We start from the raw sequence: 26,135 nt of genomic DNA, 5'->3' as shown, positions 1-26,135 counted from the left end.
GATCGTAGTCTCAGAATAAAGATTTAAATCCAACATAAAATTAAAAGGAGGAAAATATAAAAATGTTCCTTGGAAAAATCTCAATTTTGATAGCATTCGAATGTTTAAGCTTATTTTTTCGGCTCGTGATCGAAGTTTCGTAATTCAGAAAGAAATCATAAATTTAAATAAAAGGAGGAAAATAATAAAATGTTAATTAGAACTGTTAATATTTAGATAGTATTATTAAGATTGTGGAGAAGACACTAAATATAAATCACATAATATTAATTACTGTTTAATCAAAACAGAACCTAACAAATAATAAAATCATCGATGGTTCATAGAACAAAGCACAATTGTTAGTTCTTTCGAATGATACGGTTTAAATTTTCTGATCAAGATCTAAGTTCTTCATTAATATCTTCAACATAAATAAAAATAAAAGGAGGAAAATATAATGATGTTTATTGGACCAATTACAATTTTTATATTTTACAATTGTTTATGTTTAATTCACTTGATATAAATAAAATTATATTACTTAATTTTTACTCACTAAAGAATATTAAAAAGAAGACAATACATTATTAGTAATAAGACAAAGCACAATTGTTAGTTTATTCTTTTTAATAATGTATAAATTACTTACTCGATATCAAAGTTTCTTCATTCATGTTGACTCAAACAACATCCTTGAAAGGAGGAAAATCAAATATTATGCATAGGACACAGCAAAAGTTTTATTTCAATCTATTGATTATGTTTATATTTTTTGATCGAGATCGTATTTTCTAAAGTCAAAGTTAAATCATCCATAACCATAAAAGGAGGAAAATCTAATATTGTGTTTTGGAATACGCTCTAGAGAGATTTCATACTGAAGTATAAATTTTAATTATCGGAACGAGAACGAAGTTCGTAAGACAGATTAAATAAAAAAATCAAAATAAAAGGAGGAAAATAAACTCTGGTTAATTGGAAAAATTACACGTTATATATTATTCTGTTGATAGTGTATACAACACTTGATATAACTAGTAGGATAATAATCATTTTTTACACACAAAAGAACAAAAAATATAATGATATATATTAATATTTATGAGACAAAGCACAATTGTTAGTTTATTCTTTTTAACAATGTATAACACAATTAATCGAAATAGAAGTTTCTTCATTAATGTTTACTAAATACAGAAAATTGAAATTAAGACAATCTAATATGATTCATTAGACGACTAAAAAGTAAGTTATTATTCTTTTGATAAAATATACATTACTTGCACGAGCTCAATTAGTATTAATTCATGTTTAAATAAACCATATCATTAAAAAGAGAAAAATAGATTATAATTCATTATAAATATCTATCACTTGATATTAGTATATAAATTATGTCGAAAATACTTTATATAAATAAAAGGATATAAATTCTTTATGAATCACTAAAGAACAATGAATATAAGAAAACCAATATTACTTCATGAGAAAACTAAAAAGAGTGATAGCTTTCTTTTGTTATAGTTTAAATTTTTTGCCATAGTTAGAAGTTTCAGAATTAATAGTTAAATAACAAATATAAAGAAAAATTTTAAAATATAATATTATTTATTAGAAAACGAAAACGTTAGATTTTAATCAAATGATTATGTTTATATCATCGGATATAGAGCTAAGTTTCTTAAAAAATATCGTCTTCATTAAGAACATTAAAAGGAGGAAAATAAACGATTGGGCAATGTACAAATTAAAATTTTTATATTATTATTTTGATAGAGAATATGACACTTGATATAAATAGAATTTTATTAATTCATTGTTTCTCAAAACACAACATTGAAAAGAATAAAATCAAATATTATGCATTAGAATAAGCAATAGTGATTTATCATACTAATGTTTATGTTGAAATTACTTACTCGAAATCATAGTTCGTACTTAAAATTGTAATTCAAACGAACATTGACAGTTAGGCATTCGAATATTGTCTAATAGCCGAATCAAACTTGTGATATCTTACTTAAGTTAGTGTAGCAATTATTTGACATAGCTCAAAGTTTCTTACTTCATATATACTCCATCAATATCCTTAAATAGAGGAAAATCATCTATTATTCATAGGAAATATAAAAATTTAGATAGTAATCGTTTGATTATGTTTAATTTTTCAGCTCGAGATCTTAGTTTCTTCAATCAAATTGTAATCAAAAAGAACAATAAAAGGAGGAAAATAAACTTATAGTCATTGGACAAAGTACAATTGTTTGTTTAGTCTTTTGATCGTGAATAAAATACTAGATATAAATCTCAGAATATACTTTAATGTTGACTCAATAAATAACAAGAAATAGAAGACAATCCAAAATTAGTTATAAGCCAAAGCACAATTGTTTGTTTATTGTTTTAATAATGTATAAATTACTTACTCAAGATCAAAGTTTTTTCCCTCATATTGACTTAAAACAAATCCTCAAATAGAGGAAAAATCGATTATTGGTCATTAGCCAAAGCACAATTTTTTGATTATTCTTTTGATAATGTATAAATTACTTACTCGAAATCAAAGTTTCTTCCTTCATCTTGACTCAAAATAGAACCTTAAAAAGAGGAAAATCAAATATTAGCAATAAGCTAAAGCACAATTGTTTGTTTATTCTTAAAATAATTTATAAATTACTTACTCGAAATCGAAGTTTCTTCCTTCATGTCGACTCAAAAGGAACCCTAAAAAGAGACATTTCAAATATTATTCTTAAGCTATATAACAATTGTTTGTTTTTCTTCAAAAAGTTTATAAACCACCTAATTGTTATTGACTTTTCTTCCTCCATGTTGACTTAAAAGAGAACTTGAGAAAGAGAAATATCAAATATTAGTCATAAACTAAAGCACAATTTTCTGTAAATAATTTATAAATTACTTACTTGAAATAGAAGTTTCCTCCTCTACATTGACTTAAAGGGAACCTAAAAAAGGGAAATATCAATTATTAGTCCTAAGCTGATGCACAGTTGTTTTATCTTGAAATAGTTTATAAATTTATTGCTTGAAATTAAATTTCTTCTTCTTCTTCTTCAAAGTTGACTAAAAAAAAACTGAAAAAGAGAGGTATCAAATATTATTTCTTAGTTAAAGTACATTTTTTTTTCTTTTAATTAATTTATAAATTACTTTACTGAAATCGTAGTTTCTTCCTCCTTGTTGACTCAAAAGGGAACCAAAAAGAGGAATATCAAATATTAGTCCTTATTTAAAAGATATGCAAATATAAATTACTTGCAGAAAATTGAAGTTACTTTCTCCATGTTGACTCGAAAGGGAACGTTAAAAAGAGAAATGTCAAATATTTGGCTTAAGCTAGAGAACAATTGTTTTTTTAATGGCTTATATATTACTTAATTGAAATTAACTTTTCCTCTTCCATGTTGATTCAAAAACGAGCCTGAAAAAGATACATATGAAATGTTCGTCATGAGTTAAAGCACAGTTGTTTTATTTTCTTTAAATAATTTAAGAATTGCTTACTTGAAATTGACTATTTTCCTCCATTATGACTTAAAACAAATAATTAAAAAGAGGAAAATAGACAGTGGTTTATAGGCCAAATAACAATTGTTTGTTTATTCTTTTAATAATGTATAAATTTTCTGCTCGAGATTGAAGTTCTCCATTTATATTGACTTAAACCAGATCCTTAAATGTAGGAAAAAAAAATATTAGTCGTAAGCCAAAGCACAATTGTTTGTTTATTCTTAAAATAATGTATAAATTACTTTCCTGAAATCGAAGTTTCTTCCTCCATTATAGTTTAAAAACTAAAATGACCCACGCATTGCTTCTATATATGTATACCTTTCTTTGAATATGACGTCATCTTCTTTTACTAATGCTGTATGTTTAGAGTACATGACGTCATATATTTCTGTGAATAGTTTTTGCTGTAATTACTTCATGATACCTTTACTTAAATGTGACGTCATCTGTAGTTTTTCCGAAAAATTTGTAAACTTGCCTACTCGGAACTGCACCATGTTGACTCAAATGAGAATATTAAAAAGATAAATATCATATATATATATATATATATATATATATATATATATATATATATATATATATATATATATATATAAGCTGCATTTGCTCGAAATGCAGCTTAATGTATACATGAGTTATTCTAAACTAAATTTATGTTATCGCACAAAATGGAGATTGGTATATATATATGTATTTTTTTTCAGTTACTTGCCAGACAGATTCAAGAAAGTGATTGTGAAAAGGAGCTTCAAACATATGTTATTTTTCTGGATTCTTGCCTTGATCATCTTAGTTTATTGCGATGCATTGTGAAAGATGAAAAAATACTTCTAGATTTGGCAAGTGGTTTTCATTAATTTTGTCGCTTTCATTTCACTTTTCCAAAATGTTTATTAATACATTTTATAAAAAGCTTCAAAAGTAGTTCTTACCGTGTAATTTTTGAAATAGTCATTTACATTGGATTATTTTTCCCTAGGCCAGGGATAGAAAGCACAAAGAAGCTGCAGTTTGGTCTTTTTTATTCAGGAGTTTGGTTTTCTGTTTCAATTTGCTGCATTATTTAAAAATTCTATTAATTTAGTTTATAAGGAGCAATAAAAAAAAGTGCAGCTTACTTGAAAACTTTTTGTATGAAGCCTTTGAGTATTGGTACTCAAAATGGGTTTCTTTTCTAAAGAAAGTCGATACAAATGCATTGCATTTTTACTCAACAACTCTTTTTTTGTAAGGTATCAAACCTTACCCTCCCAGTGTCTGCAAATGTAGGCTTAATTATGGGCTTATATATTGCATATTTTGAGCCGGCATGCTGCGTTGGGTCCTGATAGAATATTATATTTGTTTGCTAAAATCTTTTGTTCAAGCTATCATATGAAGCAAGAACAAAATTATGCTCTATTAAGTCCAATTAATTTTGGGCTGCGATTTTGTTAATTTTGGCCTATTGGCCTAATGTAAATGCAGTAGAACCAGTATTTTGAATAAAAAAACTGTGCTGTTTAAACAGGAAGTCTTCTATGATTGTTTAAGTTTATTGTTATGTTTAAGTTATTCTATATCCTTTTTTTCTGTATTTGGGAAGGACGCTTGGCAGTAAGTATAGTGGGAATATTCAGTTTTAAAAATATTAATATAAAATAAACCGTTCTAATTATCGTTTTCGCATATCTTCTAACCGCCCGTGTCTTTGCTCTTTATTTTCATTTTTGATACGTTTTTGTAAGGTATCCAACCTTACCCTCCCTGTGTTTGAAAATATAGGCTTAACTGAACAAATTTATCAGGCAAGAATAAAATTGTGCTCTATTAAGTCCAATTAATTTGGGGCTGTGATTTTGTTAATTTTGCCCTATTGGTTTAATGTAAATGCAGTAGAACCAAGGAGAATTCTTGTATTTTGAATAAAAAAACTGCTGTTTAAACAGGAAGTCTTCTATGACTAAAGCTTCTAAACAAGAAGTATTTCTAACAGGAATAGTAATTAAATCATCTGGAAATTATTTTGATGTTTTATTAGATTTTAAATAAACCATAAGTGGCGTGCAAATTTTGTACCATCGTTTATGCTAAATATGTGCATTAGTTAACTTGCCGCAAAAGTCTGCGAATTTTTACAAAAATCATTGTGTTCTGTTCATATTGATAGATAATTATTTAGAGACTTATTAGCCTTATTTAGTCAAATTATTATTGTTTTTATGACTCAAGCTTATTAATGTATTTTTCTTCATTTAAGAAATTATTTTATACCTATGTTTCTATATTGCATTCCATTTTTTGTCTGTGGAATGGAGGGGAGCAAGGATTTTTTGGGAAAGGTTGAAAAATCAAAACAATCCCATGTGTATGTGAATTCACTCATTTTAGTAGATTTGAAGATTTTTTAACCTTGATAGAGATACTCTTTGGCTTTTTAAGTTCCAAAGCCCCTAACCTTGTAACAATACTATCAAGGTAAATTACATTAAAAATTATTAAAGTTCAAAATCCCAAATATTGCTTCAAGAAAAATACAATTGAAGATCAGTTGATTTTTATTAACACTAAAAATTTACACTTACTTGTGATTCTTTGAAAGGGGAAATCTACTTTGTTTGTTTTGGAGAGCCACCATGCATTCTCCTCTCGTTCCTTTTTATTGATTATACAATATTGACATGGAAAAAACATGGAAACTACCCATAAATGATCCTGACTATTCACCCACCCCCTCATCCCCGCTATTGTTGCTGCGCTACATTGGGGTTAAACTCTAAGAGCTTGGAAAAATTTTAACTTTCTACTCTCCAGGTAGAGGTCGGGTTGGTGTGGCCATGGTTTTCATTTGACTTCCAAGAACAGAGAGGAACACATTGGAAGATGATTTCCGAGATTAGTAAGGGTGAACCTTCAGGTTAGATGAGGTAGGGCTAACCTTAAAAAAGGGTGCATCTTAATATAGCTGGATTCCGGCTAATCCATATTTTAACGAACAAGTCTGTTCACACGGCGTTTTTTTTTCTAATAACTACAAAGTATTCTACTGCTGCTGCTACAAACTCGCAGCTGCGTTAATCAACAGATGCTGAGGCACCGCTGAACCCTCCCAACTTTTTTTTTTTTTTCTTCTTCTTTTTTAGTATCCTTAATTCTGTACCTTATTTGGTCAAACTCATCACTTTTACCTCAAAAGAATTATTTTCTACCGCCCTGGATCCTTTTGCTCTCTTATATAATCTCAAGTTGAGTGAAAATGCCTTATGCTTTTGCTATTCTGCTTTCTACGATTTTTCTGTTGCTTCCGTTCTCTTATATATCACTGTCCAAGCAAATAATGATATGTATTTCCTCATCCTGTTCGTCACCCGGGCTCATAGCATCTTGTGTAATTTCACTTTTACATTTACCTCTGACTTTATATCTTGTTTATTAGCAATATCGACAATATTATTGTACTTCTCAACACTGTTCCCAAAGAATCTGAGACAATGTGCATAATCGAAGTCAGATTTCATCTAACCATCCCATCTTAATCTTACATCACTAGCTCTGTCTAGAATCATTCAACCTAAAAAAAAATCACTCTGAATAATTCACGTGGAAGGAGGAGGGATGCAACCCAGTTTCAGAGTGGACTCTAAGAGCCATCTGCAAGGCTCTTAAGCTGTCGTCAACAATGTTTTAAGATCTTCAGAGAGTACGCTAATTCCTTTAACATGGTAAAAAGGTAAAGAATACGACATTGGACTTTACAATCCCTACCGGCGGTGCTGATCTCCGTTTCATAGCCCTTCAGCCGGGAAGTGCGATGGGGGGGCTGGGGGCCAGCCATCCTTTGCTTTCACACACCCTTCCTGTTTACCTTCCCCAGATTTCTCCAGGTATCCATTTAGAGCTGGGTCAACTCCGGCTGAGCTTACAGAGTCACGCCAATGACCCCCGTTCCAAACCAAATAACCAGTGACACCAAAACTCGAACCCACGTCCTCACGGACAAAGGATTTCAAGTCTAGTGTGCTAACCACTCACCTTTAACATGCATGTTTTGAATTTGGTACTGAGGACTTTGAGAATGCCTTTTCTATCTGCTGAATAATAACCCTCTTAGCAATCAATAAAAGAGCCAATAATGCAATTTAAACTATAAATTTTCTATGATTCTACGAAAGCAGTATGTTTGAATATCGACCCAAGTGAAATATTCCTCAGAAATTTATGAGTTGAAGTAAAGACCGACGATTTGAACAGACTAGGGTGGAAGAGAGAGTATGCAGTTGTGTTGTCTTTGGCGGGTTGTTGCTGCGATTAGTTGCCAGTAGTTGTTGTAGGAGTATAAAGGAATAAGGTCCATTGGCTTAGCCATATTTATAATATACAAGATAAAAAAGAATAACGACCCACCAGAGCCATTGCTGGAGCATAAGGTGTCGAAATATTTCAGCTGCTGGGCTTTTTTTGCAGGGACGAGTAGCAACAACTAAGCATATAGTAACAATGATATATGGACAAATTTTTTTATGCTAAAAATGGGAGTATATGCTCGTTCTAGTTTATATGCAATAATATTCTTGTCATGGCGTTCGATATAATTAAATTCTGACTTAGAAACTTTGAATATATAAATTATTTGCTGGTGCAGTTGGAGTAGTTAGCCATCAAATTTTTACAATAAAATAGAAAAGTTTGGCTGTACTCTAAATTTCTTCAAGAGGATCAAGTAATGTAAAAGAATCTTGCCCGGTTTGAATCAGTTGCGGATCCAGAGGGGGGGCGAGGCCCCCCCCCCCTAACATAGTCTAAAGTAGTGTAATTTACTTAATTAACGCAAATTTGTGTTATTTAAACTTGCTCCTAACGCAAGTTTATCGGATTAACCTATTTTGCGCCCTACCCCCCCCCCCCCCCCAAAAAAAAAATCCTGGATCCGCCCCTGGTTTGAATAACATGGGAAAGGTTTTTATAAACCACGAATTGTAACCGCAATGTAAAAGAGCCATCTATCCACCTGTTGCACTTCTGCATTCCACAATAGGTGCTCGTCAGATGGTTCAAGGAAATAACCTTCAGTGTGATAACATATCAAACAGTTCGTGGTAATGAACTGTAAGTAAGGAGCGACCCCGGTACAATGGTAACCGAAACTGTAGAAAACGGGATTTTGATACCAATAGATACATCAAAAGAATCCTATTTTAATGCTGATTTCAAATATATAAATTTCATCAAGTTTAGTCCTACCCATCAAAAGTTAAGCGCCTGAAAATATTTGGCTGACTTTCGAAAAAAGGGGGAAAGACCCCCTAAAAGCTATAGAACCTCAATGAAAATCACAACATCATATTCAGCGTATCAGAGAACCCTACTGTTGAGGTTTCAAGCTCCTATCTACAAAAATGTGGAATTTTGAATTTTTTGGCAGAAGAAAGATCACGGATGCGTGTTTATTTATTTTTTTTTTTTTTTTGCCAGGGGTTATCGTTTCAACCCAGTGGTCCAAGAATATTGTGGGAGGGCTCATTCGAACGAAAATTAAAAGTTCTAGTGCCCTTTTTAAGTGACCAAAAAAATGGAGGGCAACTAGGCTCCCTCCCACGCTCATTTTTTTCCCAAAGTCACCAGATCAAAATTTTGAGATATCAATTTTGTTCAGCATGGTCGAAAATATGATAACTATGTCCTTTAGGATGACTTAATCCCCCAAAGTCCCCGGGGGGGCCGCTGAAAGTTATGAACTTCACCCAATGTTAACATATAGTATTGGTTATTGGGAAGTATAAAAACTTTTCAGGGGGGATTTTTTCTGGTAGTGGGGGGGGGGGGTTGGGGGGTATGTGGGAATATCTTTCCATGGAGAAACTTTTCAGAAAATACGAAGCGTTTCCATGAAGGGGGCGGCAGGTTCTTATGCATTATTTAAAAAAACGACCAGAAATTAAATAAAAAAACAATTTTTTCAGCTGAAAGTAAGGAGCAACACCAAAAATGAAACAGAACAGAGAATACCGCATATGGTGCAGGGTTCGTCTCTTTTTCATCACCTCGCTCTTTACCCAAAGATTTTTTAATACTTTCATAAGAGCTATTTATTCTATTTAACGGCCTTTGTGATTAAGGGGTCATTTTTAAAGAATTGGAACACAGTTCGAAATTTAGCTTAAAGAGCAAAGTATTGACTAGGGGGCGAACCCCCTAATATACGTATTAAAAATATATAAATATAGAAGTTCGTTACGTAAGTTAATTCTTAAGTTACGTATATTTATTACTAATAAAAACGTTCGTAAGTAAAATTAAACAAGTTTCGAGAAAGCCATTTAATCAAATACAAGTGAAATTAATATGAAAATTTTGTTTTGATTATTCATGTACGGTGAGCCAAAATCAAAACCTGCATTGATTCAAAAACGTTCAAAAATTAAATAAAAAAACAAGTTTTTTCAAGTGAAAGTAAGGAACGACGTTAAAACTTAAAACGAACAGAAATTATTCCGTATGTGACAGGGCCTGTCCCCTCCTCAACACCTCGCTCTTTACGCTAAAGTTTGACTTCCTCACAACTCTATTTTTTAAACAATAAAAACTTTAGCGTAAAGAGCGAGACGTTGAGGAGGGGACAACCCCTTTCACATACGGAATAATTTCTGTTCATTTTAAGTTTTAATGTCGCTCTTTCTTTCAGTTAAAAAAACTTGTTTTTTTATTTAATTTCTGATCTTTTTTTAGTTAATGCAGCTTTTATTTTTGCTCACTTTCATTGAATAAGTAAAACAATTTGCATATTAATTTTACTTTTCTTTTGCTAAATGGCTTTTTCTAAATTTGGTTCTGACGTAATTTACAAATTAACTTACGTAACGAAATTCTATATTCGTATATTTTTATTACGTATATTATGGGGTTCGCCCCCTTAGTCAATACCTCGCTCTTTACGTTAAGTTCAAATCCTGTTCCAATTCTTTAAGAATGACTCCTTAATCACAAAGGCCGTTAATTAGAATAAATATCTCTCATGAAAGTACAAAAAACCTTGTTACCTTGTGAATCAGACGAAATTGGGAAAAGAGGGGCGTGGGAGGGGGCGAAGTTACCCTCCAGCATTTTTGGTCACTGAAAAGGGCACTATAACTTTTAATTTTTGTTCGAATGAGCTCTCTCTTGATGTTGTAGGACCACTGGGTCGGTAAAACTGTAGCGTAAAGAGCGAGGTATTGACTTGGGGGCGAACCCCCTCATATACGTAATAATTTCTGTTCGTTTTAAGTGCTAATGTTGCTTCTTACTTTCAGTTGAAAAGACTTGTTTTTTTAAATTTAATTTCTGATCGTTTTTTAAATAATGCTGGGAAATCCGGTGCTCCCTTCATAGAAATGTCCCTTATCCCAAGGAAACATCCTCCACGGAAAGATTCTCCCGAGTAACCGAGATGAAACTTATATATTTGAAACCAGCATAAAAATCTGATTTATTTGACATATCTATTGGCATCAAGATTATGTTTTTTGGAGTTTTGGTTACTATTGAGCCGGGTCTCTCCTTACTTACAGTTCGTTACCACGAACTGTTTGATGCTGAACCGCATATGTATCTACTTTTTGCACCAGTTAATAAGCAGAAAACAAAATAGGGAATAATGAAGGGGTATCTCCTCTACTTTCATTCGAAAAAAAAGATAAATTTTGAAAAGAATTTTTTTTTTTTTTTAATATTTTGACATTTGTTTTCAACAGAATGAACTTAGTTGTTCATTTTACCGGCTAAAAGTTACAACATGTGCTTATGGAGGGGATTGTAAAAATCTTCCCATTCAAACGAAATATTCAGTGAAAAACACAGGACGATGCAAGAAAATAGAATACTTAACACACAATGCACCCTTTAAGCTCTAAATTAAAGGAAATGGAGAACTGAAAACAAAAGGATCTCTGGCGCTTTAACATAGCTAGCATAGGAAATTAAACTATTAGAATCACAGACATCAAAGTGTTCCCTAGTTGAATTAAAAATTCAATGTGTTTGTAATTTTAGCACCAACAGTCAGGGGCGGATCTAGTTTTTTTAGGGGGGGGGCAAAATATATTGACCCGAAATTTATTTTTTTTGGGGGGGGGGCAAAATAGGTTGATCCGATAAACTTGCGTTAGGAGCAAGTTTAATTAACGCAAACTTGAGTTAATTAAGTAAATTACACTACTTTAGATGCGCCCCCCTCACTCCCCTCTGGATCCCCCACTGCCAACAGTACATCCTTTCAGATCAAATTCAAAGTTATTCTTAAAGGCTCTCTGGGGCACATTCGGTCTTTTTATAGTTGAAACTTATAAGCAGTGGAAGTTGTAACTTATAAACTTATTAACTTATTAACTATAACTTAGTACCTTAGTCATACGTATAGTCATAAGATGTAGTTGAGGCTATTGCTTAAAAACTCCTTAGAAATTCTTTCCTCAAACATTTTCTCTGAGGTCACTAGTGGCGTTTTTACATGTACAAGCTACTATTGCATTGTGTACTATGTACCTAACAAGGGGAAGTACCTAATGATTTTAGGAAAACCTTAATTAAGCCACTTTATAAGCAAGGTGATAAAAGTGAGTGTGGTAATTATCGAGGGATTAGTCTGGTCTCTGTAGGTAGTAAATTACTTTGTAATATGATGCTTTTTAGACTGAGAGATGCCGTAGACAAAGTTTTAAGAGAAGAGCAGTGCGGTTTTAGAAAAGGTAGAGGATGTGTTGACCAAATTTTCACTCTTAGGCTAATAATTGAGAAGTGCTTGAGTTTTCAAACACCTTTGGTCCTCAGTTTTATAGATTACGAGCAAGCTTTCGATTCTGTTGATAGAAGAGTTTTAGTAACGTTTTTATCCTTGTATGGCATACCAGAAAAACACATTAAAGTGATTAGTGCTATGTACCAGAATAACACTGCTGCGATTAAGGTAGGACATGAGGCTAGCAGCTGATTTTGTATCAAATCAGGAGTTAAGCAGGGCTGTGTTCTATCCCCCTTTATATGGATTATTTTGATGGACTTTGTTTTAAGGAGCACAGGAAAGGCAATGGGAGACCACGGAATCAAATGGGGAGGAAAAAGTCTCCTGGACGTGGATTATGCTGATGATTTAAGCGTCCTAGATGAAAGTGTAAGCAAAATGAATGAAGTTTTAGAGCTTTTGTGAGTCCAGGGTACTAGAATTGGTTTGAAAATTAATGTTAGAAAGACTAAATCCCTTAGGCTAAGAATAAGTAAAGGAAGAAAAGATGATGTCGAGTAATGAAAACATTGATATAGTGGGCAGCTTCACTTACCTTGCTAGTATTATTAGCAAAGATGGTGGGAGCAGTGAAGATGTGAAAAATATAGGAGCCAAGGCTCAGGGTGTTTTTTCACAGTTAAAAAAAGTCTGGAAGAATAGGAAGATAAGTCTGCAAACCAAGATTAGAATATTAGAAGCTACAGTGGTGACAGTGGTCAAATATGGCTCTGAAGCATGGGCGCTCCGAAAAGCGGAAGAAGATTTGCTAGATGTTTTCCAGAGAAATTGTTTAAGGATTGTTCTGGGTACCCGGCTGACTGACCGTATTTCAAACAATTGGCTATACAAAAATGTGGTGCAATACCGCTCTCTAGGGCTATAATGAAAGAAAGGTTGAGGGGGTTAGGGCACGTTGTGCGGATGAAGGATGACAGATTGCCGAAGATTGTTCTTTTCGGCCAACCATCTAGGGCTAAACGGAAAGCAGGTCGTCCCCGTCTGGGGTGAGAGGACGTCATAAAGAAAGATTTAAAGGAAATGGGAACTTCGTGGGCGGGTGTAAAAAGGGAGGCTTTGAATAGATTGGGGTGGAGGAGGATCGTGCGTAGCTGTGTTGGCCTCAGGCGGCTTGGTGCTGCGGTGAGTTGTTAGTAGTAGTAGTACTATGTGCTATACGTATGAATTTGCGTGTATTAGGAATATTGTATGGAATTAGGGGAGAGTAAAAGCTAGAATAGTAATTTAAATTTGTTAATTAAATATTTGTTACTATTCATCTTTTGTGTATACGTTGGTAACTTTTAAGTTGATATCCACTCTGCCCATTGAAGAAAAGTTATCACCCAAGAGCTAAATAAATTTGTGGTTTTTGACTTGCCAAAAATTTGAAGAAAGTTACATACATCAAATAAACCTACCGTGATATAAACTGAAACTTTAATTAGGAATGCTTAAAAACTCCTTTAGGAACGATTGATGTTACTGATTATTTTTCTTCGGACACAACTTGCATTTTGAGTTTGATCAGTGTCCTATAGTCTTTTTTCTGCGGAACCATCTCTTATTTAAAGAAAGTCCTTTCCAGAAGTTTTGACCCTATGTGGTTTCGAAAGTATTTTCGATAAGAAATCTTTAGTCCTATAAATCTTGGTTAAGAAGCGTGTCTTAATTCTATTGGTGTAACTTTGTGACATATTCTTTTAGGCCAATCACATCATTCCCCAAGTGTACGTTAGGAAGAGAAGCCAAATAGTGCTGTTCTTAACTATTGTTGATATGTCATATTTTGAACCACTGGAAAATAATACAAAACCAGATTGATTGTTTTGTGTAAATTTAAAAATAAAGACACTTGCTTTAGTTCAAAAAATGTTGAAATAAACTCAATGTTTCTCTGTGGTGATGTGGTTTAAAACTATCTTGAATTTACTTTTTTTTTGTAGACGAAATCCATTCTCGACCAATACAGCTTTCTTTCAAGTTTTGGAAATTATTTCAAACTTCTTGGTCGACTTGGATTTCAGCTTCAAGAAAAGAATCGCCTTTCGCCATCGCTTCAGCTTCTGCAAGTTTTCATGTCTGCTGTCTTTCCACCTGCGATATCCCTTTTAGTTTCAACGCCAGTAGCGGCAAATGCTACTGAAGCCAAAGTTCGTTGGACTGTCGTTGTGCAAAACTTCATATTTGGCAACCAGCTGTGTGAAGACTGGAAAAAATTCCTTCATTCTATACCAGAAACGAAAGAGGAAATCTCTCACTATCCTGACTCTTTGAAAGCAATAATTATAGCATGTAAAGAACAAATGTCTCATCATGAAAAGTGTCCACTTATAGTGAAACTTCTCATTGAAGGGTTTTTGCGTCGCTACAAGAAATCACAGACGGAAGCATTTATTTTTATGGCTTTGCTATTGGCTATTTTGGGTATATACCCGGAAGCTAAAGATCAACCAGCTATAATAACAAGGGCAAGTAGGGTTTCAACATCGCTTTCTGTTCAGGCTACTTCAAAGCCTGAAACTCAAGTTGAGGCTGTTTTGGGTATGTTGTCAATCTTAAAAGAGAAAGAATATAACCTGATGACTGATTTAAACGGCTTATCCTTTATGACCTGGCTTCAAAATTTAGTTCAATGCCTCATAAAAGAATTCGGTAAAACTGTTCCCAAAGTTATGAAAGTTTGTGAAGTATTGATGAATATTAACCCAGTTTCTATACAGTATGTTCCTGGACCTATTATTAAATCTGTATTAAGTAGCCGAACTGATGTAACCAATCATGATTGTGACAGTTTGTTATCAGCAATTTTGATAGCTTTCGTGAAGCTCAGAGATGTGTCTAAATTTGTGCAGCTTCTCTTGCAAGCTTCAAACCTGTTAAAGCTTGGATCAGACTTCGTGGGAAGTCAATTTTTGGAGTCTTTGGAGAATGTTGTGACTTTTGAACTGATCTCTGCTCAGACTATCAAGTTATGGGAACTGATATTACAGGGCATTGAGAATGACTTTAAATCAGGTATTATTTTTTCTTTGTTTATTTAGTATTGTACTGAAAAGAATAGGGAGTTAAAATAACAAAATACCAAAACAAAAATAGCTTGTGTTTCACCTTCAGTGCAAAAACGAAATATACTGAAACTTACGCGGATGGGTAGTTTCCCTTCCAATAGCCCTGATTAGTAACCTATACCCATTTGTGTTTTTATTTTTATGTTGTATTCTATTGTACGAGAAGTCACGACTGTCAAGCTATGGGAACTGGTAATGCATGGCTTTGAGACTTTGAAAAGTACCAAAAATCGACAAACTATGCAAAAAAATATGTATATATTTTTTATATTTGTTAAAATTTAAAGGGGCGCAGGTTTGTACTATTTTTGCTTTTTTCTATCTGCTATTTATGTTTACATGTATTGTTTATTTACTGTCTATCTACTTATGTTTTTATTAGATATTGTGTTCTATTGTGCCATATGGGGTGTCATTTGATTTTGTTTTATTTGATATTCATACTTATTTGTCACGACCTGGCTTGCCCACGCTTTGTCTATTGGTACTTAAATATTAATTTTTGGCTGTATACCTTCATTCGAGTGCATTTTTATTTTAGTATCAATGAAGAAAGAAATTCTTTCCTCTTCAAATTCTTCTTCCACTACAAATTCCCTAGCCTTATTTATATGTTTCCCATTCTTTATTTCCTTTTTTAATATTTCACTTTTTTAATATAAATTAAAGACACATATAAGCACAATAAGTTAGCGGTATTTCTTCATAGAATGGTCGAAGTTAATATAGTACACGTAAGACGGCTAAACTTATTGTTTATGTTACTGTAAATTCAAGATTACAGAATCGATATTGGACACTAGAGTAGCAGGATCGTTCCCATTTATTTAAAAAATAAAAGAGTCTATTTAAAGGTGACATTTAGGAAGTGTAGCTATTTAATGGGTAGTTATACCGTTAATAGACTTCAGGATTAGGATCTGAGAGGGATACTAACAGCAAAATATGCAATTGGAGAACCTAGAGTTTCGTAATACAGAGGGTGGATAGAATGATTTTAGGGAAACAGTTGATAAAATAGCAGAGGATGTTTTAGGGAGAAAAGTTAAAAATTCAGCTAGGAATCAGAGGCAACGCACTACTGTTGCTATGTACCTCCCATGTTTTTTTCCCTATTGCCCGTGTTCAAGGTGTGGTCTTCGGCAATTGGGAGAAGGATCATTCGAACAAAATCAAAGTTCTAGTGACCTGTTCACAGATTGCCGAAGATTGTTCTTTTTGGGCAACCATCTAGGGCTAAACAGAAAGCAGGTCGTCCTCGTCTGGGGTGGAAGTACGTCTTAAAGAAAGATTTAAAGGAAATGGGAACTTTGTGGGAGGGTGTAGAAAGGGAGGCTTTGAATAGATTGGGATGGAGGAGGGAGAGCGTGTGTAGCTGTGTTGGCCTCAGGTGGCTTGGTACTGCGGTGAGTTGTTAGTAGTAGTGGTGGTAGAAGGGGCCATTGGCTAGACTAGGATTTGCCAGTGTTTCCTAAGGGTATTCTCGTGAAGAGACTTGTATGCCATAGTAAATCAAAAGACGAATTGTATTCATTTACTTCCTAAATTTAAAACCTATGAAATTGAAGTTAAGAAGATCCGAATTACTCGATTAATTGTCCCGTACACAAGCAGAATACATCAAGTCACTATTGTGCGTGTATCTACCTTTGACACTGTTAGAAAATATGTGAATAGGCTATAAATAACCTGATTCTCTTCATCCTTTTCTTTTCTAAGTAAATTTTGTCAGCCAGCCATCGTGTTTAATTCTGGGAACGATTCTAATATCAGGGAAGTTGGTGGACCACGCTCTGCCTGAAGTCCAATTTGAAGAGATCTCACGTCTGTCTACAAGAACTCAGGAAATGATCAAACAAATTTTTGAGAAAAAAGACTTGGACAAGGTGAGGAAGCTTTATTAGCTATTTTACCTGTTAATACTTCTGAAACTCTGCCAAGTAAACAAAAATTATCTTGCTTAAAGATTTACATTGTATTCTAGGGTATTCGTATATAAAATATCTTACATTAAAGTTTTAGGGTTTGCTGCTCAGTTCATCTGATATTTCTTTTTTAGACTATAGTACAATGAAATTGGTTGGGGAGGGGGAATCTAAATATCAGACTCTTGTAAAACATTCAAAATTAGTAAATTTTGTAATATAATGTATCTAAGTCTAATAATTGTAAACTCTTTAAGTGGGGTTCAAACCTGGTACGGGTTTGAACCCCACCCCCGCAATTTTGTCTGACTTGTAAAACGAAACAAAAATGCATATTAACAAATCTTATATATATTTTTTCCTTTTTCTGTATGACCCCTCCCGAACAAAAATCCTGGGAGCGCTCTTGCTTTACTGTCTTACAAAGTTTAGAGATCAATTCCAAAACGCAACAATTAACTCAAGTATATTAAAATTATGTGAACTCTTGGAAATTATTTTTTGATGGCTTCCACTGTCCTTAGACCCCTTCTTACAGTTTCTTTCAGTAATATTTTCGAATTTCAAATGAAACTACATAATAACCGATAACACTTTCAATTAAAACTGTGAAAAAATACTCAACAATATGTGTAATAATAAAAGCCCGAAAATTTCTTATCGTTTCTTCTTTTTTTATTTTATCTTTTAGCATTTCTTCATCTCTTTATTATATTTTCTTGTATGTGATTACTGAGTGTGATTACACTCTCATCAGCTTGCACCACCAGCAGCAACAAACTTTGACGTAACGTACATATTCGTAAACGACATACTCGTTACAGACTTACGTCAAAAAATGCTAGAAAACTGCAACTGCAAAAATGTATCTCGAGATAAGAAACTGACATCCTTGCTAAGGACCAGCTTTCTAGTGTCACTAGTATGAAAGGAGCACATGGTTAACTTCAATTTCTATTGCAGTGAGAGAATTATTGAAGTTCGTTAAGAGCCTTAATTTTGTTTTTCTTTTGCAAATGACGTCATGTACTATGTTATTACATCACTTAAGCATGTCTTATGACATCATATTAGCATTTTCTTATATGATGTCAGGCATACCATAGATAAGATTGCTGGGTTTCCAACGCAACAGTTATTTATATAATATAATGTCTGTTGGAAGGCTCAAAAATCGAAAAGTTGCTGTTGCAGTTTTTATAAAGGATGATTCTTTGGAACCAAAACCTGAACTATCAAACTTGATAAGATGTGAAATTCGAGAATCGGACAGCTAAAGCAAAGGTCATTGTTAAATTGTCTGAAGTAATCAATATCCAAAAACGTGTCAAAAATGAAGAGCAAAGACACAGGCGGTTAGAAGATATGCGAGAACGACAATTAGAGAGTGTTAAAAATGAAAATAAAGTGCAAAGACCCACGCGGTTAAGAAAAGTGTTGTGGTGTCAAAAATAAAAATGAAGAGCAAAGACACATACAGTTAAAAGACATGCGATACCGAGCATGTGAGCAGGTCAAAAAAGAAAATGAAATGCAAATACACACGCGGTTAGAAGAGCAGCGGCATCCTGTCAAAAATGAAAATGAAGAGCAAAGACACATGCGGTTAGAAGACATGCGACACCGAACATGTGAGCGGGTCAATGAAAATCAACTTGGACAGCGAGAATCAAAACGTGTCGAAATTGAAAATGATAGCAATGATGAGTGGGTTTGGGATTTTAACATGGATAAGGTCATCAATGCCTACCATACTTTTGTTAAAAAAAACAAAGGTTTGGCTATATGTATTTAATAATGACGAAAGATAAGCCGAGGTAAATCGAACAATCCAATTGAAAATGATAGCGATGATGATTGGGTTTTGGATTTTGACACGGATAAGGTCATTAATGCCTACCATACCTTTGAAAATAAAAAAAAATGGACTAAATAAATCGTTGGAAGCAAAAGAAGTGTTTGTTTCACCACCTGAACAAATAAAAGAAACAAAGGTTTGGCAATATGTCTTTCATAATGATAAAATACAAGCCAACGCAAAAGGAGAAGTTTTCGTCGCATCACCAGAACAAATAAAAGAAACAAAGGTGGTTGTCAATGCGCTCTATACCTTTGAAAACCAAAAATCTGGACTAGTTAAATTGTTGGAAGAAAAAGAAGTTTTTGTCCCACCACCTGAACAATTAAAAGAAACAAAGGTTCTGCAACATGTTTTTCATAATGACAAAAGACAAGCCGAGGCAAAAGTTAAAGGTCCAATAAAAAACAAATGTAATTTTACAAAGACATTACTTCTAATTTAAGGTCCATTTGACGTCATGACATCAAGAAAAGGATCAAATTGTCTGCGTTTAGAAGACAAGTAACAGTGAGAATCTATATATAGAAGCCTGCCGTGTGCCGAGTGCTGGCACACGGCGCGGCACTATATTTATATATATTTCAGTTTCATCAAAACATCATGACTAGAAAAAGATATCTATAAGGAACGGAAAGAAGAAGGGGGGGGGCAAGGCTTCTTTACATAGGTCTTTTCTAAGTATTTATTGAGATGAAAAGGTGACTTGGTTATTTAAATCAGGGTCAGCAAAACATATTTGAGAAAGGTTCATTGAGTTTGTAATCTAGCCTACTTTTCCACCACTCTTGCAAATCATTACACAGTAAAAATTGAATCAAATTATGATTGGCCCAATGGGTAAGAAAGCAAATCGAACCGGAATTTAACTGGAAATGGAAAATAATAATTTATGGGCAATAAATAAAGCAACTTAAGTGAGAAAATAAATAACAACAAAGAATCTAAGGATAAGAGAATCGTTATTTATTTCAGAAATTGTTTATCATGTGCCTCAAAGAGCCGAATTCGAATTTCGGACTTATAAAAAAACAAAATAAGCAAAAAACAAAAAAAAACAAAAACAAGAAGACTAAAAAACTGCTGAACAGTGGCTAAACAAAAATAACAAAATGAAAAATCATTCCTTAGTCAGAGTAATTAAAATGCAGTGTCAGATTAAGTTAAAAGCTAAAAACTGATAAAGCTAAAAAAGAATTATATTATATATACAATTTTTTTTAAAATATAAAGGGGCATATAAAAAAGGGGATTGGCAAAACAAGCGAACAAAATTCAAAACTTGTGCGACACCAATACAAAATAATTAAAAAGAGAAAACTACAGGGATATTTTGTTGATTTTTTCCGTAATGTTGGGGACAAATGTTCTTTTTTATTTATCTGGTGGTTAAGCAGCGAATGGAGGACAAGATAGGCATGGGTTCAAAAACGACCCGAGGTAGTCGGAATCTGGTTGGAGAATGTCTATTGGGGAAAATAGCTTCCATGCAAGGGTTTGCTATTGCAGTTTTTACAAAACCGAGACCACAGTGAAACCCCCCTACGCTTAAATGTTTCCAATCTTGCTTCTTTTTTTCTAGAAGAAAGAGAGTGGAACCTTAGCTTCTTTAAAAATTATTCACAGGGCTTTGTTTTGAATGGATTCAATTTTTTCCGATTCTTCGCGGGAGATGTCAGGGTACAAAACTGGACAAGCATATTCAAGATGTGGGTGGAGAAAGTAAGTATAAATCCTTACAAAATGGGAAAATATTAGCTCAGTCTCTTTTCATTCGGATATATAATTTTGATTCGTTTTTTTTTTTTAGATGGATCAGAATGGACTTCTTAAATTGGCAGTGAGTTATAACGAACTTCATTCAAATCTAATGAGGTATGTAGCTGTTTACCGTCAACGTCAGAATGAAGAAAGAATGGATGAAGACGTTGACAGTATTGCAGGACTTGTTGTACCACCGAAAAAATTCAAAAAAAGGGTTGATCCATCACTACTTGTAAGATTATTATTATTTTTTCAAAGATGAGAAGTGTGGAATGATAACTAAATTATGCCTGATAGACACTCCTCATTTTGGAGCTTCATGTACATGTAGCTACAAAGAGTTAAACTAAAACGATGTATTTAGTCGACTTCCACGTGGTTATTATTGATATGTTTGCAAAAATATGTTTATTGCATATATCTACGGGGGACTACCCCCTCTTTTTCCCACCCTACAAAAAACGGGCAACTGGCTTGGAAGTTATTTTGGCTTATCCTGGGCCAGCGAACTTTAGTAATATACGAATCTGAAAAATGTGAAACAATTTTAAGAGTGAAGGGCGAGCCTGATATAGCAATTTTCCAAACTAGAATGGTCATAATTTACCAATAAGGTTGTAAAAAAAAGCAGGAGGCTCAGATTTAGGAATTATATTTCTATTTTTGATTGGTTTTATATTTCGTACGCTGATTTCTTTAATGTTTTTCTACAGACAAGGAAAACTTCTTTTTTTATGTTGAATCGTTGAAAATGCCAGTATGTTATGTCCACACTCATGTAGGAATAAAGATACACGTGGCGCTGCTTTGACCTAATTGGTAGTTTAATGCCTTTGCTTTTATTCTTTTAATTTAAGCGCTTAGAAAGCAGTGAATTATCTTTAGAAATTCAGTTTATTGTGCAAATGTATGCTCTTTAAAATTGTGAAGAAAAGTTCATTCATATATTATGCGTAGAAATATGTCACTTGCTCAGATTCTATACGTAGCTCAAAATGATAAGACTTCGGTAGATTAGTTTTGCTAAAAATATTTAACAACGGAATCAATATCAATAATTACTGTATAGGAATGTATCTACTATATAGATATGGATATGTTTCTATTTTCACTTTCATAACTAATAAAAAAGAAGTTTACTCGAGCCAAATGTTGATAAGGACCGGTTTTCTTGATTCCCATGGTACAAGGATATGTGGGAGACAGAAACCTATCCATGACGGGTGTTTTGAGAAGGACGCAGCGCAATCAGATATTGATAAATATTCTAGGGATGATCTAGAATATAGTATCGGATATATCCCTAGATATATCTAAATCTAGGAGGAATCGTATCTCTATATCTAAATATAGGGGGGATCATAGGCTAGGGATGACCGGAGGGGTGATCATAAAGAGCCTTATTGCCTTAAGCCACATCCCCGTTGTACTTGATACCTCTTTCGTTTTGGCTGATAGTGACTTGCATCTGGTGGATGACCTCAAACTTTTTTTTTCAAATTGTGGCCCTAGAACCATGAATCTCAACGTTTTGCGTAGGCCCCGTCGATGGGGCATGACAATATATTGGTTTGTCATGGACAGGATATGCCCCCTTTGGCTGACTACAGAGCCTTATTTTTGAAAAAAAAATTCCTGTGAATGACCTCACAGTCAAATGCATTTAAAGGGCAAAAAGATACATAATAGTATCGTAATGACGCTGAGGCAGAGTCGTTCAAAGGGGGATGGCAATTGGGTTAGCTACACCTGGTGCCGCAGCTGGGAGGAGGAGAGGTTTGGGCACGGTTGTGGAGTTGCCCACTTTGATCAAATTTTTCACTTTGATTCGGCTTTTTTAATTATATTTGAATCGGGAGGGAGGCACTGTAATTAATCTTTCCCCGGGTGCCACCAATCCTAGGAACAGCTCTGCCTAGAGGACGATTCAAAAAAAGATATTAACCTAATGGCCTTTTACGCTTCCTTCAGGTGAATAAGCGTCAAATTTTCATTAAAAAAATTTGAATATCACGAGTGGGCATCAGGATTTTAGAATTGTCTAGGTGAGTCATGACCCAAATTCGGTCGGGACCAATTGCTCTATATTCATTGAGGGGCAGACTTTTTCCCAGTGCCACGCATTTTATCGGCCAATTATTGCAGGTAGGCCTACGCAAAGTGACTGTAAATCATTGAAACGTTTCCAAGTATTAACAGATAAAGTCTTCGAGCATACGGCTTAAGTAATGACAAAGAGCACCCTGCCTTTCATCTTCCAATAAGCAAGAAGTTAAGTGAATGAAGGACTCTCTGAAGACAGTACTTAAAATAGAAGCTAGACGAATATTTCTGCTATGTGTCTTTGACCAAAATTTGAATTCAATGAAAAGACTTTTTTTTAAATAAAGACGAACTAAAAACAAAAATCTAAATGTAGAAATTTTCACTCATATATAATTTTTTATTAAAAATTTAAGCAATTCCCTATTAAAATGCGTGGTTTTTATTGTTGTTGTCTTTAGTTAATCATGACATGACAAGGGTCAATAATCTTTTTTGTCAGTTTCAGTTGAACTTTTATGAGGTGATGAAGCTGAGGCTATATCTTGTTTTAATTTTATTGTTTTTTATTCATTTTTATTTTCATTGAAGAGTTTTTGACTCAGTTTGACTTTTCGTTGGTTTACTTTTCTTAGTTTTTGCCTTATATTTAGTTTTTTTTGCCTACCTGATATTTTGGTGAAATGTTCGCTATCTGACCCCTTTCTTGATAATAGTTTTCATTCCATATAACTTCTTGTTTTTTGAAAAAATGGCTAAGCAATTTTAGCAAAATTTCTAACCAGTTTTGTTTTAAGTTCAATCGAAAGTCTTATTCCCTTTGATAGAATTTTTTCGGTAAAACCAATCAAAATGAGAATCGCCAAGTGCCAATTCCAATTTTCAGTTATACATTTGAAGTTACTTGCATGAAGAAATAGGATCGTTTTTATTGTGTTTTGAATAAAAACAAATCTAAAGAAAGGCATCTACAATTCTTTAAAACGTCATCGATCGATGTCGGAGGACTGATAACCAACATTCTGTGCCGAAAAAATGACACTCTGAAATTATTTCGTTATACCCAAAACTAAAGGCTGTACTTATTTTTTTCGAAAATAAGTTAGAAAGTCAGGAAATTTTTCCTAGTGCGTTTCTTCATCCCCTAGTTCTACCTACTGAGGTGTCAGTTGCATTTGCGTATTTGTATTATAGAAGGGAGGGAAGATCAATTACAGGTGGAATAAAAACATATGAACCCAAGCTGAATAAGTACATCACTGATTTTTACATGCTAATGAAGCCATATTATTTAGCTAACAATGTAATTTTTACATATTTTTTTATAAGGTATATTGTAGGCATGGTGTTATAGTGGATTGTTAATAATACTAATTTCAAATGTTTATAACTTCTGATTTAATCATTCTTGTAAAAGTTGTGATCGAAATATTTTTCAGTTTGTCTTGGATTCCTTGTAAAAAAAAAAAAAATTTAGGGCCTGCCATTTGAAAATTTCAAGTACCCCAAGCAGCGCAAAGGGAGCATCATGTATCTATAGAGTTAATGTAACTAAACATCCCCAAACATCGAATAACAGCAAGTCGAATTACTTTCATGTTAGAAAGTTAGCCTATAAGTTGAAAGGAATTATATGAAATCTTAGTTTTTACAATTTTTGATTTTATCTTTGAAAAAAAGACTATGTCCGAGAAACTTCAAACCCTATTTTTCCTCTCCCATAAAGATACGAATCTGTACGCTGTTTTGTTCGAAGGTGATAGTGTACATTACACGCTTTGATTCTAGAGGATAGACTGGAGGAGTTGCCTCTTTTCTCTAACCTAATTGAGCCTAATTTGACACCGATATAAAAAAATCATTGTGACTCTTATTATGCATTGGGTCTCTTGTATGCATGCGATTCTTTTCTCTGTGGTTTCGTCTTTTGTGCACTTTGCTTAATTACCGCTAGGAACACTATACCAGATTTACTCTTGATTTGATCAGGTTTCGACAATCCGGCAAGAGACCTCCAAATTTTCGAATTGCCTTATAATTGAGTGTTCGCAATAAAAAAAAAAAATAAAAAAAAAGATAATTACACCTAAAATAACTAACTGATTTGACTAATCTCAATACAAGCCATGTTGCGTGATCCATTCAGAGGCCAATTTGAGCAGGTAATTCGAAGAGACAGCAGAGAAAATTCACAATAAAGACTCATGCCGATTCTGGCTTTCATTCTTCACCCATCTTGTAGAGCAAATTTACAGGATTTTTTTCCTTTTGGCTTTTCTTTTTGTCCTGAAATATAAAGAATGGTTCTAAGTGAAAGTCTGAAGGATTTAAATTTGAATTTAAACTTTTTAGTTTAGAATAACTTAATTGGAATTTAAACTGACTCAATGTTATCTACCAGTCTTGTTTGGTACTGGGTGTTAAAGTATTCTAATTATTTTCCTTATCTGCAGTGCTAGGTTTGGGTTACTTACTCTTACGCTTAAAAAATTACACCTAAATATTCTATATATTTGTTTTGTATATCTTAAATTATGTAGCTCTTCAGTTTAATGACCCTGTGTGAAATCCGTTCTAACCTTAAAGGGGAATCTGATGGGTTTTGTAGCTGGTCTGATTAAAAAAAAAAAACATTTTAATTACATTTTCGTAATTTTTTCAGAGAATCCTGCTCGAGGGTCTTTCGGGAGGATCTTCTTCCACAAAGCTCTTCTAACAAGGTTAAGGTAAAAATGTAAAGAATATGACATAGTGTTTTCAAATCCGTACCGGGGGTGCTGATCTCCGTTTCATGGCCCTTCAGCCAGGAAGTGCAATAGGGGGCTGGGGGCAAAGCATCCTTTGCTTTCGCACACCCTTCCTTTTACTTTTCCCAGGTACCAATTTAGAGCTTCGTTGAATCTGGCTGAGCCTACAGAGTCACTCCAATGACTCTCATTTAAACCAAATCTAAGAAGCAATTACAATTATTATTTGCTTTTTAACAGTGATCATTGTTTATTAACTTATACTTTTTATGTTTACTATTCCTGTAGAACAAAGCCATATGTTCTTAGTACCATTATATTTTTGTTTATTTTTTATTTGTTTCTTACAATCTTCCGTTATTTCAGAGTGAGATTAATCTCCAATTTTTCAAGCTACATGGACCTGAGGAATTTACTCCCGAAGATTTTGATCACCTCCATAAGATTGAACCCAACTCAGCTCAGTTCGCACTA

At 33.5% G+C, this 26,135-nt stretch overlaps 1 protein-coding gene across 4 annotated transcripts in view; it reads left to right on the top strand.

Moving 5' to 3' along the window:
- Window positions 1-26,135, top strand: part of LOC148951387 (uncharacterized) — a 93,744-nt gene that overhangs the window by 44,790 nt on the left and 22,819 nt on the right. For all 4 annotated transcript variants that reach the window (XM_089090836.1, XM_089090839.1, XM_089090838.1 and 1 more), the window contains exons 4-8: window positions 4,224-4,358; window positions 14,200-15,271; window positions 17,044-17,210; window positions 20,918-21,103; window positions 26,028-26,135. The exon at window positions 26,028-26,135 is cut by the window's right edge and continues 708 nt beyond it. In XM_089090836.1, the coding sequence (XP_088946962.1) occupies window positions 4,224-4,358; window positions 14,200-15,271; window positions 17,044-17,210; window positions 20,918-21,103; window positions 26,028-26,135 (1,668 nt within the window). The remainder of the gene's footprint in view (window positions 1-4,223; window positions 4,359-14,199; window positions 15,272-17,043; window positions 17,211-20,917; window positions 21,104-26,027) is intronic.

This window comes from Artemia sp. Qi Xiang Cuo, chromosome 6 (genome assembly GCF_049724085.1).
Source record: "Artemia sp. Qi Xiang Cuo chromosome 6, ASM4972408v1, whole genome shotgun sequence".
In the NCBI taxonomy this organism is placed as follows: domain Eukaryota; kingdom Metazoa; phylum Arthropoda; class Branchiopoda; order Anostraca; family Artemiidae; genus Artemia; species Artemia sp. Qi Xiang Cuo.
This window is presented reverse-complemented; position numbering and strand designations above follow the sequence as displayed.